Source organism: Antennarius striatus, chromosome 24 (genome assembly GCF_040054535.1).
Source record: "Antennarius striatus isolate MH-2024 chromosome 24, ASM4005453v1, whole genome shotgun sequence".
Lineage (NCBI taxonomy): Eukaryota > Metazoa > Chordata > Actinopteri > Lophiiformes > Antennariidae > Antennarius > Antennarius striatus.
The window spans coordinates 6,055,894-6,072,938 of record NC_090799.1 but is presented as its reverse complement, the minus strand read 5'-3'; the positions used below and the strand labels follow the sequence as shown (position 1 = coordinate 6,072,938).

General features: G+C 47.3%; 1 protein-coding gene across 1 annotated transcript; it reads left to right on the top strand.

Moving 5' to 3' along the window:
- Positions 1-1,374: 1,374 nt before the first annotated feature.
- On the top strand, positions 1,375-17,021 carry LOC137591660 (collagen alpha-1(XVIII) chain-like). Its single transcript, XM_068309795.1, has 42 exons — positions 1,375-1,922; positions 6,280-6,821; positions 7,800-7,880; positions 7,955-8,014; positions 8,137-8,212; positions 8,889-9,019; positions 9,117-9,134; positions 9,293-9,310; positions 9,472-9,678; positions 9,746-9,772; positions 9,855-9,917; positions 9,993-10,076; positions 10,160-10,210; positions 10,290-10,430; positions 10,499-10,552; positions 10,635-10,679; positions 10,771-10,827; positions 11,101-11,232; positions 11,311-11,367; positions 11,451-11,477; positions 11,555-11,653; positions 11,734-11,769; positions 11,871-11,957; positions 12,234-12,263; positions 12,353-12,412; positions 12,478-12,555; positions 12,697-12,732; positions 12,811-12,864; positions 12,938-13,009; positions 13,090-13,140; positions 13,253-13,274; positions 13,389-13,442; positions 13,531-13,565; positions 13,653-13,769; positions 13,851-14,007; positions 14,104-14,168; positions 14,243-14,371; positions 14,453-14,485; positions 14,566-14,997; positions 15,088-15,285; positions 15,473-15,582; positions 15,668-17,021. Exons 1-42 carry the CDS (start codon positions 1,421-1,423, stop codon positions 15,879-15,881), a joined length of 4,542 nt encoding a protein of 1,513 aa, XP_068165896.1. The 5' UTR covers positions 1,375-1,420; the 3' UTR covers positions 15,882-17,021.
- Positions 17,022-17,045: the final 24 nt, after the last annotated feature.

Below are 17,045 nucleotides of genomic sequence, written 5' to 3'. Positions count from 1 at the left end.
GGAGCTTAAGGCATCGATCCAATTAGATACGCCCTGCCCAGCTGCCATCATATCTCAGCTGCCGTCTATCAGTCATCCTCACACTACTGTGTCTGTTCAGCACAAAAGCACCATGTCGGAACACAACATCACTTTTCCACTCTTTAAACAAGTTGATGAATAAAACAAAATGAAACCACTTCCTGTCTACTGCAGCACATTAGTGTTAGCATTAGCCTCATATTCCCATCCTGTCGGCACCCTTATTCCAGCGCTTTCTAAACTGTTTTTATTTCACCTGACCCAAAAATAAAGATGAATTTTTAGTCTGTTTTGTAATAAGGCATCAACAGCAGCACATCCATCAGTCGGTGGGACATCCGATAAAAACCCCACCTTACAAAAGACTTCTGCTTCCTGGATTGGCTGATGGCAGAGGAGGCTGCAGCCCAACACTGTGTTCTTAACTTCATATCCCTACACACTCAACCACATGGAATGTGCACACTGTGGAATAAACTGGCTTATTATGGTCTACATATAAGTGTGAGGTTATTTCTGTGCAGGACGTCGGTGTCGTTGTGGTGACACCAACGTCCTGCATGCCTTTTCTGCACAATGAGGGAAACGTTTTAGGGGAACCGGTCATCAACTCACTGGAGGAGGAGTTTCGGTGTGTGTTTGGGGCAACTTCTGAGCAGCCAATGGTTTTCATCATCAGCGGAGTGAGCCTGCCTCCACACTTGGGAGTCCCCCCATCCATGTCAGTGCTTTTTCATGAGGGAGGTTGCTGCAGCCGTCCACTGGGTGGGTCTCCGAGAAGAGTTTTATGTCCTTGCTTTCATTCAGCCGATGCTCAGTGGCCCTTGAACAGCTCGGACTGAACTGGCGACTGATTGGCTAACAGAGAGACGACTGAGTGGAGTTCTGCTGCAGGATTGTTGTAAGATCCGGCAGCATGTGGATCCAGACGTGGGGTCTCCTCTTGGTTCTCTTTGCCGGGGACTTGGAGGCCTGGTTGTGGTTCACACCAGAAGAAACAACCACACAGACCCCGGTGGAGACGGGAGAGACAAATACCACTGCGCCCAATGGAACGACAGGCGCCGCCATGCCAACAGTAGTGACAGGTGCCACCTTGTCAGTGGAAAAGAAGAGGGAAGAGGAGGAGGATGATGATTTGTCTGGAGTTGGGGAAGAAATCATCAACGTGGCCACGGGGATCCGTAAGATTGTCGAGGCGTGGGACGCATCCCCGACCGCCAGGACTACTGATGGAGGCCTGACAGAGAAGGTGGAGACTGCTAACCCTAACGTGACGGGTAATGCAAACCACTTCAGAGGGGAGAGGGTGGAGGAGGGGTCTGGGATGGAGGTAGAGGATGTCTCAGGGTTAGGATCAGGGTCCAGGTCTGATCTTGGGTCTGTTATACAGTCTGTGATGTTCTTCCACAGTGATAAAGTCCTGCCTGGTAATTTAACCAGGATGATAGGTGATGTTCTTAATGGGACTGTTGAGGGTGGTCCGGATGCTACGCTAACCTCCCACGATAGCCGCATCAATGGTTCTGGCCAACCTTGTCTCCCAGTGCCTTCTGATTGGCCCATTTGCTCCGGCAAATGGTCAACACATTTCACACTGCCCAATTTTTTCAACCACACATCTGTAGAAGAGGTGGGGGTGGTCCTACAGGAGTGGGCGTGGCTCTCGAGGAAGGGGTGTCACCACAGTGCAGAGTGGTTCCTCTGCCTCCTACTGGCGCCCAGGTGTTCTTCCTCTGCCACGCCCCTGCACCTGCCCTGTCGCAGCTACTGCCATGTTCTGCAGGACAGCTGCTGGGCGTCTCTGGAAAACGGCCGTCTGCCAGTGGAGTGTGACCTCCTACCCGACCCGGCGCAGGAGCACGGGCATCCTGCGTGTGTGTCAGTTAGTACCTGGAGAGGTAACCCCGGCGGGTTAGAATGTATCCGGTCTGGAGATACATTTTGAACCCGATGTCCATCAACCTTGTGTCGATGTTTGAGCACCAGTCTGTGTGTTTGCACATTGTGGCTGTCCTTGGATATCTTTGCCCTTCATAGGTTTTGCATGTTGACACCTGAATGCGGTTGTAAGTACTTTACATCACCGGTGACCTTTAGGGCTGTTGTCTTCATCCTTTGCAATAATTAACGCTTAAATAATAATGAATCTTAGAATAGCATAGAACCTTTGCAAATCTACCTGGGTATACATAGTTTCAAACATAGAGCTTTCAGACTCATCTGACTCACATGTCATCACTAGAGCCAATGAATCATGCTCATCCCCTCCCAACGGTCTGCAGAGAAATTGAACCGAAAAAATTTAAAGCACTAACAATTTAGCAATTAGCGTGTTAAAACATGCAAAACCAAGGGTACAGATGGTGCAGTTCCTGTTTGGTGTCACTCACTGTCTGTTGCACACTTGCAGCACCTGTTGTTTAGCACGAAACGCATGACACAACGGCTCACGTCGCCTCCCCAGGCTGCATGCCACCTTCATGTGATTGTCTTTGTGCAGGATTGCAACAACAACACAATTTTGATGTTAAAAGTCAGCAATGGTCAGCAACGGCAACATTACAGGTTCTTTGAAGACTTTACAACATTCATTTTATATTTTTGAAGACAGTTCACACTACTAGTGTAAAGTAAGGAGAAATCCCAAAGCAACATCAAGTAACCTGCTTATCATGTGCTTCCAGCTCCATGTCCAAAGGCTGTTCATAAAACAAGCTTCATTAATGGATTTGTTCAATTTTAACTCATAAAACACAATTTATAAAATACAGATAGTGACTGACTTTCATTGGCCTCTATTCTCTTTTCACATAGCAGCAATAACGACTCCATTTCTCCCATCATGCCCTACTCCTGCATGCCAGCCACGCCTTTCTGTCCTGGGTTATCTACTCATCATCATATTTCAGTTGCTGATCAGCTGGAGTGGAATTCCGTGTGCATTTTTGAGGCGAGAAGATGCTTCGTCTTCCAGAGCGACGGAAACAATCGGACCATCTGTAGTTTGGAGGATGGCATTTTACGATCGCGGCTGTGGGCGGGAAAATGATTCAATCAGAAGAGAAGGTTCTGGCGATTGTGTGCTCGGTTCAGCAGAAAAGGGTGACGGCGTCACCCCATAGTAACAAGAGAGCCTTGTGAGTTGGGTGAGACGGGGTGGCTGGAAGTCTGCAGAGAGGTCAAAGGGCGCGGCCGGTCGCCCACCCAGCAACACTTAATGGGTGTTTATCAAGTGTTGGGAGATGAGCAGACACAAAGAATGGAGCAAGGGGGTTTTTTACGCATGTGGGGGAACTGCCCGCTCTATGAGGAAAGTTATTCACTGTCAGGGCGCAGTGATGCTTGTGTCTGAGATGCAAATTGATTCTGGTCATTAACCTGGAATGTGCAGGAAATATGTAGCTGGAGCTACGATAGCTTAGCACAAAGACTGTAAACTGTTTCTACAGCAATGTCAGGACTAAACTGGAACAAAAAAGAAAATGCATGATATGAAAATAAATACGCTCAGTCTTCTGGCTGATATAACTACATGGTGTCAGGCCTGCAGAAAAAAAAAAACTGCTCCAAAAAAAAAGCAAAGCATCCACACTCAAAGAATTGCTAATCCCTCATCTGTCAACTTTAATTTGCTCTGTGTGTATTCAGACATGGATTAGGGGGTCTGGCTGGGGGAGCAGAGGGTGTCACGGGTGTCACCGGCTGTGCCACCTCGGTTTGAAGTGTCAACTGATGCCAAATGGACTTCCAGCTGGGTCGGTCCCAGGAGGACAGCGCTGCAGCGGAAGGTCCAACCTGGTGGCTTAATTGCCGCTTGTTGCTGGTGTGAATGGAGGGATTTAAAGGCTGTACGTTATTCTGTAACCCAATTAAAGGTGGAGAAACAGATGGAGGTTCTTACGGTGTATGATTACACCATTAGATTAGTTTGTTATTCCAGTGCTTACTTCTCCAAATAAGGCCTGCAGCCTGCAGACGGAGGTAGTAAGCTCTGGTTGAGGCATGCTTTGACTGAGGCGTAACGTTCCTCAACCTTTTGCACGCAAAAAAACTTCCTGCTTTTATTTGATTATAGACTACAAACAAATTTCTTTGCAGAAATTTTAGGTTGCAGCGATCCAGAGTGAACTCAATTCTGTTTTTGTTTTTTTTAACTGAGTTTAAAGAGTTCAGTGTTATTCCTGGGTTTGAAGAGCACTTGTGATGCCACTTGCATATGACTCTAGCGTTTTGTTTTGTTTTTACTGCATGGACTCCACTGTTCCTCCTCTCACTGAGCAGAAACCAGTCAATGTGTCCCAGAGTATTAGTTAAAGGGATTAAAATCTGGCCTGTTGTACATTCAGAAGCTTTCATTCTGTTTATGTTCCTCCTGATTTCCTGCAGGAGCGCATTTGTCATGTGTTGACATTTCCGCCTGTTCTTACTGACATTTTGTGTCCGTTCAGATTTTTTGGGACCGGCTCTTCATCCTATCGGACTCCCTCATGGTCCACTTTCCCATGGACATCTGACACGCATTTCCTTCCTCTGCCTCTCTGTCCATCTGTCCGTCTCTTTTCTTCTCACAGTAAAACAGGCATTGAGTTTCTCTGTGGTGAAACGCTGGAACATGCAGATGTGGTACTTCAGTAATCCAGTGGAACAGAATACATGAGCTCATCCTTTTATTTGCCTTCAGGGCTGTGAAACATTGCTGTTTGTTGTTCTTCCACACAATAAATCGTGCTAGCGTGAAGACAAGGAGGAGGCCATGAGCAGACACCTGGGTTAAGGTGATGAGGCGGCATCTCTCAGCTGATAAATGATTATTCTAGCTAGTAGAGTAATCAATGAACAAAATCTACCACAAAACTATGTCCCAATTTGAAATAATGTCCACAACATTTAATTATAAGATTTAATTTGACATTTAATTGGTAGTTATACACATTTTCCGGTTCTTAGTTCAATTTCCTCCTCTTCCCAGAATGCTTTTTGGTTCTCATGAAGTACATTCAAGGAGCCTGAGGCTGAAATTTGAGTCCAACAAAGAAACAATCACTGGCACAAATTGTTCTAAGTCATGGGAGCTTTTTCCCGAGTGCTCTGGTTAGTGGGAGAGCTGTGGTGGGACTGGACAGCTTCCAGATGCCAAACTTCAATAAACGCATTCACAAGAGGAAGTCTCCTTCTTGTCAGTTATCAAATATTCTCCATTCTTCACCCACCTGGTTGGAGAAACAGCTGCGACAGCTGTGTCACTGTCAGATTAACCAATAGCAGGTGCCTCCAGTGGGAAGTTGACCACCTGGCGCAGCCTTCCTCAGCTCCCATTGGACAAAATCCCACGGGACGCGGTCGTGGAGATAACACAGGCAGCATTCAGTGTGTGTGAGGACATGTGTTCAGATTCCTCCCGCCAGTTCTGACTTGGGCGGTTGTCCCTTAGAGAACTTCTTGTTCCAGAGTACATGCAGGAAGAAGTTCATACCAAGACATAAGCCCTGCCCCTTCCTTAAGACATCACCTGTTGATTGGTCCTGTTTGGATTAGGATTACTCCTAATATAAACTGAAATGTTATTAGCCATGTTTAATACGTTCACATCATCTACAAACCCCACGGCTGCTGACCTCTGTGACCCCGTAACGCACAGAGTGAATCTCAGCCATGAATCTGGGACGACAGGCCGTCCTCAGGAGATCCCCGACTGGAAGCTTCTGCCAGGCCAAAACCGTGTCCCTCGTGATGCCGGTCCATGAGAACGTAACCATCAGTCCCTTTGGGCGATCTGAAACTCTGGGAACCAAAATATCACAACGTTTCCATTAATTTGACCCTCACAGGCTACTGTAGCAAGACAGTCAGAAGTTTGAGCCATTAAATTTATTATCTTTAGAAGAAGTATCAATTACAAGTTTAATATTCATAAACTTTTAATTGATTTTAATAGTTCATACATGTTAAAAAACTAATTTCATATTATTTATTCAAGTTAAAAGTCAAGGAACAACGTTTTCCTGATGTTCAAGTTGGAGGTACTTGCATTCTACTTTCTAACTTCTCTCTTCCAAAGAACTTGTGATTTGCTGATCATTTCTGAGCTTCAGGCTGATTCTCTCTCCAAGCGCACTCATAACAATAAAATAACAAAATATGTTCTGTATATGTTGAAAATGAAAGAATTCCTGGATCCTATTGACATCGGCATGGACCTTTGACGAGTTCTTTCCTGAATCCTTCTCAGTCTGAATCTTTCTGCCTGTCCTGCAGTGGAGAGCGGCGTCACCCTACTTCAGCTAATCGGGGACCCTCCACCGGATGACATCACCAGGGTCTACGGGCCAGGAGGGGAGGCCTCCTACATCTTCACGTCAGGAGCGGTGTCAGGCCAGCCGGCCGTGGTCCACATTCCCAATCCTTTTTACCGCCAGTTCTCCCTTGTCTTCCACGTCAAGCCCTCCACCCTCACCTCCTCTGTCCTCTTCTCCATCACCGACGGGCCCCAGAACATCATGTACATCGGCGTCAAGCTGAGCGCGGTCAAGTCCGGCCGTCAGAAGGTGCAGTTCTTCTACACCGAACCCGACTCTGAAGCTTCCTACGAGGCGGCCAGCTTCGACGTGCCGAGCCTGGTGAACACCTGGTCCCGCTTCTCGCTGTCAGTCTTTGAGGATCAGGTGACCTTCTACCAGGGATGCGACTCTGAGCCTCAGGTGGTGAAGTTTGAGCGTTCGCCGGATCCCATGGAGCTGGACACCGGGGCGGGTGTCTTTGTGGGACAGGCAGGAGGAGCTGACGATGCAAAGTTCCAGGTAATTCTTGAATACGAAAGTGTTGTATCTCTGAGTCAGTGCTTCAATGGGCTGTGCAGTCTGTATATGGTAACCTTCTGATGCATGTAGATAAGGAGGACCACTCTGTGATACGATCTTTATGAGCTGATGCAGATCTCAATAGTTGTCTTCCTAATTTAGACACAAGGAGGCTGTGTGTGAAGCATCCATTCTTTTATGGAGTAAACATGGAGATCCAACACTGGAGCATCCTCAACCACACATAAGATTGATAGCTAAACACGTGAGGTTCGGCTCTCCAAAGAAACCAATCAGTTAACAATGTAGTTTATTTTTGCAACTTACTTTTGGGAAAACATGTTAGTTTTTGAGCCATAATCTCTAGGGTAAGAATGGGGGAAGTTCTCATACTCCAGAGATGTTGGCTCATTATGTTTCTGACGGACATGAATGAAAAACAGAAATGAATCTTCCTACAAATGTCCCCCAAGGGACCTGAATAAGGCCAGATAATGCTCTGTAAGTTTACATCTGATGCGGTCAAACCACTTCTGAACATTTCCCTGTGGTACCTCAAGGCCGCTTCCTGTCAGGCAACAGGAAGGGCAGTCTTAACCCATGCCGTGCTTGTAAATCTATTTTCCCACCCCTGTCACCTTTGACCTCTGACAGCCGGTGACCCAGGTGACCAAAAAAAAGGTGAGAACTTAAGAAAAATGTTCTTTTCTGTGCAGCTGACATAATAAAATACCTTTTTAAGGTACAAACTGGTCTCCAAGGTAAAATATTCTCAGCTGTCACACATCATAAAGCCCACCTTGACTCCATATTTTCTTCCTGGTGGTGAGGAACCAGAAACTGGTCGAGGATTAAGAGGGGCAAAAGCAGCTGCATGAGTCAGTTCCCTCTGGAGAAGCTAATAAAACTGTCTCTAAACACAAAGGGTTTCCATAACAGTGAAATCAAATGTCCTGATGACATGTTTGTGTCTTTTAGGGTGAGATGTCCGAGCTGAAACTGGTGGGAAACCCTCGGGCTGCTGAGCGTCTGTGTGACGATGAGGATGACTCAGATGCTGTGAGAGTTTGTCTTTAAGGACAAGAGTCAAATTGCATGAATGCGTTTCTTGAACATCTTCCTCTGTCTTCTAGGCGTCTGGCGACTTTGGCAGCGGTGAAGGCATCAGGACGCAGAGTGGACACACTGTGAAGGTGGGAACCCATCCAGTTGTTTTTATCGAGCTAAACAACAAACCAGCTGGAGAACAAAGAGCTGGCAGTCTCAGGGATGATGGCAACACATTCTCTCTTATTGTATTATCTTCTTTTTCCAGACCACGCCTGCGTCCCTCCGCCCCATGCCTGAACCACCTGTGATAACCTCTCAAGGAAGCAAACTCAGGGAAACAGGTAAACAAACCTTTGGTGTGTCGCTGCCAAAACACACATTCAGCACACAGCAGGAAAACAGATGTAATGGAAGGTTTTATTCATGCAGCAGCCAAAGCCAAAGAACCGTCCTGCAGAATCACTGTGATTTTGAATAGAAATATGTCCCATTGAAGCCTGTCTGGACCTGATGAGGGGAGTTTTGCTGCAAGGTTTCAGCGAATCAGCCTCATTTCAGGATCTTCAGCTTCCCCTTGTGGCAACTTTAAGAAGTGAAGGGGGTGGGGGTCCTGCAGGAGGGAGATGGAAATTATCCTTCAGCTTTAAAATTTCCTTTAAAAAATTAACAATTAAAAACGCAGGAAAAGAATCTCGATCCACACATGATGAGATAATCAAGCTTTAGATGGAAGGGAAGCCATCAGATGTAGATGCAGATCCAGACAAAAGTGGATCCAGGAATGCCCTTTGCGTAACTTCCCATATCACTATCATGGTGTTGGGACACATCCAGGAAAGCTAAACTAGACTGAGAACCACAGATATAACCTTTGCACCAACCTAAATGTGTCCACTAGAGGGCGCTGGAGGGGAGAAAACGGTCCAATTATGAACACACCATCTCTTCTCCCAGCTGTTTCTTTCGTGTGGCGATGATGATGATGTTCCTAACTGATCAACTTGTTTGATGTGACAGGTCCTGCAGGTCCCGCTGGCCCTAAAGGTGACAGAGGAGAGAAAGGCTCGAAGGGGGACATGGGCTCTGCAGGGCCAAAGGGAGATTCCGGGTCCAGGTCTGGTTCCGTCTCTCTGGGTGGAGAAGTGCAGGTAGAAGATCAGTCTGTCCATCTGTGGCTCGTTATTCACGTTTAATGTTCATGCTTGTAATGATTCAACTAAATATTCAACTTTATTTTGTTTTCAGGGGGGAAAAGGTGCAAAAGTAAGTAAAATGTCATGGAGGGGTAAAAAAGCTCATTTCATTGAGAACATGAATGAAAACTTTTTTCTGGCGCTGTTGATCTTAAGACACCAGGACAGAAGGTATATAAATCTGTGTGATCAACTGCATGAAACAATTGTGTTTTTTCTTTTTACCAGGGAGACAAAGGTACAAAGGTAAGTTACCTACAAAACTTTTTATATATCAAGATATAAAATGATTTATATTATTATTATTATTATTATTATTATTATTACATTTTCACCCAAAACACCCCAGGGGGTTTGGTGATGTGCGATCATAAATCCTTTTGATATTTGCTCCTCTCCTTCACTAGGGGAGCTCCGGATTCGGATTCCCCGGCAACAAAGGAGAACGTGGGGCTCAGGGACCCCAGGGGCGCCCCGGCCCTCCTGGACCTGCAGCTGAAGTGGTTCGACTTGGGGACGGATCTGTTGTGCAGCAGGTATCTGGCCCTCCTGGACCACCCGGGCCACCAGGGCCAGATGGATCACCAGGAGCTGCAGGAGTTAATGGAGAACCTGTGAGAACCGAGTCTCAGGAAAACTGACTTCTATTCTGGCTGTCACTCACTGATCTTTGTCTTCTAGGGCGATCCAGGAGAGGATGGCGTTGCTGTAAGCATCTCTGCTTTTATCAAGCAAACTATCATATTTATATAAAACAGGGTCACTGATCTGTTCTTTCTCATCTGACCAGGGTCCTCTTGGGCCTCGAGGTTTCCCAGGAAGTCCAGGAATTTCTGGCCCCAAAGGCCAAAAGGTCATCACACAGACTGGAAGCAGAATCTCGAACTCCTTTTATTGAAGGTGGTATTAATTGATTCCCTGTTTCCAGGGTGAAACTGGAGATAGCCAACCAGGACCTAGAGGGCCCCCTGGTCCACCAGGACCTCCTGGACCTGGTGCTGGTGACCGCCCCGTATGTCCACACTGCAAACACCTTTGTACTGATTATTTTACACCCTATTCCTCGCTGCTTTGGACTGATTTATTTTATCATAGACCTTCATCGACATGGAGGGCTCAGGATTCCCGGATTGGGACAAAGTCCGGGTACGTAGACAATCATTTAAATATAAAGGGTTCCAAACAGGTTTTTACACAATCCACCACTTTGTGGTTTTTTACCCAGGGCATACATGGACCTCCAGGCCTCCCTGGACCCCCCGGTCCTCCTGGCCCTCCTGGGACTTCAGTGGTATTGGGACCAGATGGTCCAGTAGCCTTTGGACCTCCGGGACCGCCTGGAATGGATGGAGCCCCCGGTCTGCCGGTAAGTTCTTTTAAATAGGACATGACCAGAGGCGATGGGGGATTCTTACCATCTGTGTGCTGTTTCAGGGTCTTCCTGGTCCTCCTGGTCCTCCTGGTCCACCAGGATTCAGAGGCATTAAGGTGAGAATCCTCCAAAGACTGTAAGACACCATCAGTGGCTTCCACAGATGTGGTTAACGTCCCTCTGATGTTTGACCTCCAGGGTGATGAAGGTGAGCTGGGCCTCCCAGGACCGTCTGGAGAGAAGGTGAGTCCAAACATCTGCCCCACATGTCCGAAAGGAAAATGAAACGTTTGTGGATCCACACAGATTCTGTCTTCCATGTTTGTTCCTCTAGCAAGAAAGCCAAGACTTTTTCTCGGACCTGTTCTCTTACTTAACTCCATCCTCTACGGTGTGTAATGGTGGCAGGTACTGGGGGGGGGGGGCAGGGATGGGGGCGGGGTCTCTGCTTTGGTTCATCCTTTCCCTTTAATGAATTTTCATTTTCTTTCTCTTCACTTTAAATCTGAAAAATTAAACTCCACCCTCCTCAAACTCACCAAGAGCAACTTCACTTTTCTTCTCATCATCCTGGATGTCTTCTTTATCATCATCACCATCATTAACATCCTCAACATCCTCATCATTCTAATTCTGGTCATTCATTTCCTCTATCTCACCTCAGGGTGATGAAGGTGTGCCAGGAAGGCCTGGTACACCAGGTCAGAGTGGGCTGGCTGGGCTTCCAGGTCCCATGGGACCTCCTGGACCTCAGGGTCCACCTGGGCCACCAGGGCCCCCATACGGCGAGGGTTTTGTAAGTACCTGATTGTCCCAAAGGAGCAGCTTCACAAGCAGACTGGGTGACAAGCGGGCTTATCGTCTCGTCTTACAGGTTGGAGTTGACATCACAAATGGTTCACCTGGACTCAGAGGCCCACCTGGACCACAGGTACCCAGTCACCCACATGAGATCCGTGACCTCTTTACAGCACCCCCTCCTCCTTTTCATGTAACCTGTGTTTTGTCTTCTAGGGCCCACCTGGTATTGCAGGCCTACCTGTAAGTACAACCCATTGTTCAATGTATTTGTAGGCCTTCGTTGGGAGGAGTTTCAGTGATGTCACTGTGATACACAGGGTAAACCGGGTTTACCGGGCCTCCATGGAGACAAAGGAGCAGAGGGGTCCAGGGGTACTCCTGGGATCCCCGGCATGAACGGGTTCCCTGGACAGCCGGTAGGAAGCCTGATTTCCGTTCTTCACATGGAACACGCGTGTAAATCCGACTCTGCTTCAAAGTTGTCTTCACGTTTTAGGGTGAAAAGGGAGAGAGGGGGTTGAAAGGAGACGCAGTGAGTCCATTTTTACCCCTTTGGATGCTTTTGAGAAAGATTTTGAGCTTCCTTCACCTGTTCTGATGTACTGGAGTGTTTTTTTTGTGTGTGTGTGGTAGGGTCTTCCAGGGCGAGATGGCGGGCGACCCGGACCTCCGGGGCCTCCCGGACCTCCTGGGCAAATCATCTACCAGTCGGGTGGAGATGTAAGTGGTTACCATAGCAACAGTAATGAGTTTAACCTCACGAGCCAGCCGTACTAAATGCGTGCTTCACCCACCCATCCACTAACAGTCACTACCCCCCCCACTAACTACCCTCCCTCTGTCTTGCCGTAGTTTAATGACCTTTATTGGAGCGAGGGGTGGCAGGTGAGTGGTCACCTGACGGTTGCCATCAGTCTCTCCGCACTGAAACCGTTCTCACTCATCTGAACAACCCATGTTCTTCCTCTTCATGTGTTGTCCTTCTGTCCTCCACAGGGTGGTATCCCAGGTCACACAGGATTCCCAGTATGTATCAGCACCACCATCATCATCATCATCATCATCATCACCACATGATAAAAACAGGAGGAAGTCAGTGTTCTGTTTGCATTTAGGGGCCCATGGGACCGAAAGGAAACCAAGGAGACCCCGGTCCCCCAGGATATGCACCTAAGGTAAGATTCTATTCAGACATCTACTTTGGTTTATTTGTGGTTGTAATTTTTTCTGTTTGGTTCAGGGTCAGAAAGGAGAACCTGGTATCATCGTGGGGCCCGATGGAAGACCTCTGTACTTTGGAGGTCTAGCAGGACCGGAGGTAAGAACCTTTTAAAACTAGAGTAGTGCTCATCTACATCAGAAATACTGTTCTTTAAGATTTCTATTTAAAGACCAACACTTCCAAAGTTTGTCATGGGACCTTGTTTTAAATGTCTGATGATGTTTTCTTCATTTACAGGGTGGATTTGGACCTCCAGGCCCTGTGGGACCTCCAGTATGTAAATAGATTTATCTACCATATAATACATCTTTGAATGAGTTTAAAAACCTGAGAGTCTGTATTTACTTTCAGGGTTCACATGGTTCTCCAGGTCCAAAGGGAGAGATTGGGTTTCCAGGCAGGCCGGTAAGTTGAATTTCATAACACCATCTTTGGAAACACAGATTCTTTAACGGTGTTAATACTGAGTTTATTGTAGGGTCGTCCCGGGCTGAATGGCGCCAAAGGAGCGAAGGGAGATGTAGGCGGTGGGTCTGGGTTTTCTTATCCTGTGAGTGTCACTGGTTTGTCCCATCTGTGTCCAGAATCCTCATTATCACACAGGAGCCAATCATATGTGTTCTTTTCCAGGGTCCTCCAGGTCCACCAGGGCCCCCAGGACCTCCTGGACCTCCCTTTGATGTGAGTCTAAACTCTCCACTCTCTTTGGAAAGCATTATTTTTTATATCAGGAGGGATTAGAATTCGCTGATTCATGCGTTGTGGATGAATAATTAATCACCTTTGATTTCAGCTGTTCTCCAGATCCTTCCCAGGTAAATTCATTTCATATTTCATGAGTGAAAAAGAAAGTCAGAAAAACAGGAAGCAGGTGAAAGCTTGGAAAAATGTCTACGCTCAAATGTTTCTGCTTTCCATCTCGTTTGCAGCTGTTAAAGGAGAGAAAGGCGACCGCGGACCACCAGGGGCACTAGACGCGACAGGTACACAGACTCCCATCTATGCACACATATTATAAAAATGTTTATATGATGTCGGCGGATTCAAATAAAGCGTTTGTCTCTGATCCAGGTTTGGGATCAACGTTTGACCTCCATGCTTTAAGGGTAGGCCTCCAATCTGGGTCATAGATTATAGATCAATAATCAGCATTCCTCAGGGTCTTTATATTATTTACATGTTTGTTTGGCCAGAATGAGATGAAAGGTGAAACCGGTTCAAAAGGAGAGAAAGGAGAACCCGGTGGAGGATATTATAACCACCGGTATGGAGGGGGTGTGGCTGGACCACCAGGAGAGCCTGGCCCTCCGGTAAACTCACTCAGAAACAAATCTGTCAGATCACTTTGGAGAAATCACAATCTAAACCCCCACCTGGACCTGTTCCATTAGGGTCCCAAAGGTGAACCCGAGCTCGGTCCACCGGGCCCTCCAGGGCCGCCTGGGCTTCCAGGTAGAGGCTATGATGGGCGACCTGGACCACAAGGGCCGCCAGGGCCACCAGGACCACCAGGATCGTTCCATCAGGGAGCTGACAGGGGAACACAGAGTGAGAAATACTCATGACACACCAAAATATTAAAGATGAAGTCTGGCGTCATGTAATCTGATGTGACCCCTCCCTCCCCCCCTCTATGAATGGCAGCCATCAGCATCCCTGGACCTCCAGGACCACCTGGAGCGCCTGGCCTACCTGTACACACATCAGGGGTGAGTGACATAAGTTTTTTCCCACCTGTGATGATAACACACCCGTAACGATGAACGTGTTTGTGCGTTGCTAGGTGACGGTGCTGAGGTCTTTTGACACCATGACGACCACAGCCCGGCGCCAGCCTGAGGGCTCGCTGGTGTATGTCATTGAACAAACTGACCTCTACGTGCGCGTCCGGGATGGAGTTCGTCAAGTCCATGTAAAACCTTCACCCCTCACTGACCCAGAATTCCTTTCTCTTTTGTTCACATTCGTCATGTAAACTCCTCTCTGTTTCCAGCTTGGACAATATATTGAATTACCCAACGTGGACGTGAGTCAGATTCTTCTTCTATGGTTTTCTTCACATGTTAAACATCCTGCTTTAATGCTAATCCAGCATATTACTTTCAGGATAATGAAATTGCAACTGCTGAATCACCGCCAGTCGTCCCCTACTCCCAAGATCACCACCAAAACACCTCCAGCCACGACCACCATAGGACCCCCGAGCACCCGGTCCAGCCCGACACTAGACAACCATCACAGCCCGACACAAAACACCCTTCGCACCCGTCATACCCCGACCCCAGATATCCAACCCACTCTGATCCCCGCTACCAGCCAGACTCCCGCCACCAGCCAGACCCGCGGTACCCCTCGCCCACAGATCCCAGGTACCCCAGTTATTCTGAGCGCTATGATCAGCCAGATGGTCGGTACTCCATCCACACGGGTCACGAGCGCCCTTCATACCCAGACGGCCGGTACCCAGTCACGCCTCACCGAAGACCACCTCCACCTGAGCCTGAGCTTCCAGTCCACCATCATTCATCTGGTCCAGGGGTAAGACAGACCGGATGAGAACCAGCACTCTCACATCTGCTGAACATTTCACTGGAATATTAAATATTACCACTGGCCTTGTTTCTGCAGCTCCACCTGATCGCCCTGAACACCCCTCAGACTGGCGGCATGCGGGGCATCCGCGGCGCAGACTTCCTGTGCTTCACTCAGGCGCAGGCCATCGGGATGAAGGGAACTTTCCGGGCCTTCTTGTCCTCCAGGCTACAAGATCTGCACAGCATCGTCCGCAAGGCCGACCGGGACCGCATACCAATCGTCAACCTGAAGGTATCCAGATTATCCACTCTATTCACCGAGCTATAACTATGAAGCTACAACCAGGATTATATTAGCATAGCACAAAGATTAAACCGAGGATATTCTCATATTCTATGTAACTAGACCTAATTCAGATTCTTTTGGATGTTGACATAAGGTTGAGAGTTTAATGCGATTAAATCTCCGTCTTTCTCAGGACGAGGTTCTGTTTGACAACTGGGACTCCATCTTTAACGACGGCCGAATGAAGCACGACGTGCCGATCTATTCCTTCGATGGTAAAGACGTTCTGAGCGACAGCACATGGTGAGGGAATATCGTCACCTCTTCAGGCAGCACAAACACATCCGACAGACAAAATAACCCCCTGCTGCTCTCTAATTCATCCCAGGCCAGAGAAGATGACGTGGCACGGGTCGAACAGCGCCGGGCAGCGGCAAGACGACAATTTCTGTGAGACGTGGCGCTTGGGCGACCAGGAGCAGAAGGGCATGGCGTCGTCGCTGCAGAGCGGCAGCCTCCTCCAGCAGAGCTCCAGCCGCTGCTCCAGCTCCTACGTGGTGCTGTGCATTGAGAACAGCTATGCCGGTCACACTCGGAGATAGAAACACTCACAACACTGTCCAGAGGGAGAGCCAAAGCAGGCAACCATGTTTTCTCTCACCACACCCACCATGGTGCTGTAAATAAGTTATTTTCTTCTGAATTATTAGTTGTGTTTGTTACCCCCCCCCCCACATCCCCACATATGGTGCTTCACAGGATCAGTCCTCATGTTGAACCCAAGTGAAACTCAGGTGACATCCAGCAACACACTCCGGCAGCCATATTGGAAGTGCACACCTTTCAGGGCTTTAAGAGCTGACTGTGTTTCTACAAGCGTCATTTCCTGTGAATGTTTTTAACTTCTTTGTGATTTGCAAGCTAGCAGTTGCTAAAATGTTGATTTAAATATAAGAGGTAGCCTGCTAGCTCGGTGCTAGCAAGCAGAGTGCTGGTTTTGTTCAGCCTGTGATGAGATATGTCTCTCAAACCTCGCTTACTCTTGGAATTAACAGAACACGCTGCAGGAATGCGGGTTGGTTAGCTTCCTGTTTAAAGCTCAAACCCACTGATACGTGGAGAAGGAAATATTTTACGTGGATTTGCATCAATCTTTAACTCTTTCCAGACCATGATCCTTGGACTGTAATATAACATTCATGCAGTCATTGGAACGTTTTTATTTTTTGACCTTTTGACCTTTATTACCTTGTTCTGGTAGGAACATTTCAACTCAGCAAAAGTACCTGAAAAGCCATGTAAATGATACTTTTTTAAAAAGTATTTGTCAGTGCAAGAGAGTCATGAGCCAAAATCAAAATATTAAAGTATAGGTTTTTAAATATATTTCCCCTCTACAGAGATGTCGTCTGTAACCTGCAGCACCTGGGTAACAACATTTTTTTATCCAGCGACTGTCAAGAAGATATTTCCAGCAACAAAGGGATATTTATTTTTTTACAAACTGCATTTTCTAGTTCACCTGTAATGTGCGATGTGAATGGTTTTACAAAAGAACCATTTTAGAACACATTCAGACACGAGGGTGTGTAGTGCTTATTGAGAACAGTTACGGGACTTTTTTTTTGTACTAACAATGCCATAACAAACGAAATAAGATTTTTAATAACTGTTTGAGAAGCTGTTTTTTTACCGCTTTGAAATTCTGCATCTTATTGAATAAACCTGTGTGGAATTTGTGAGTTCTGTTCTCAGGTTTTGTATCA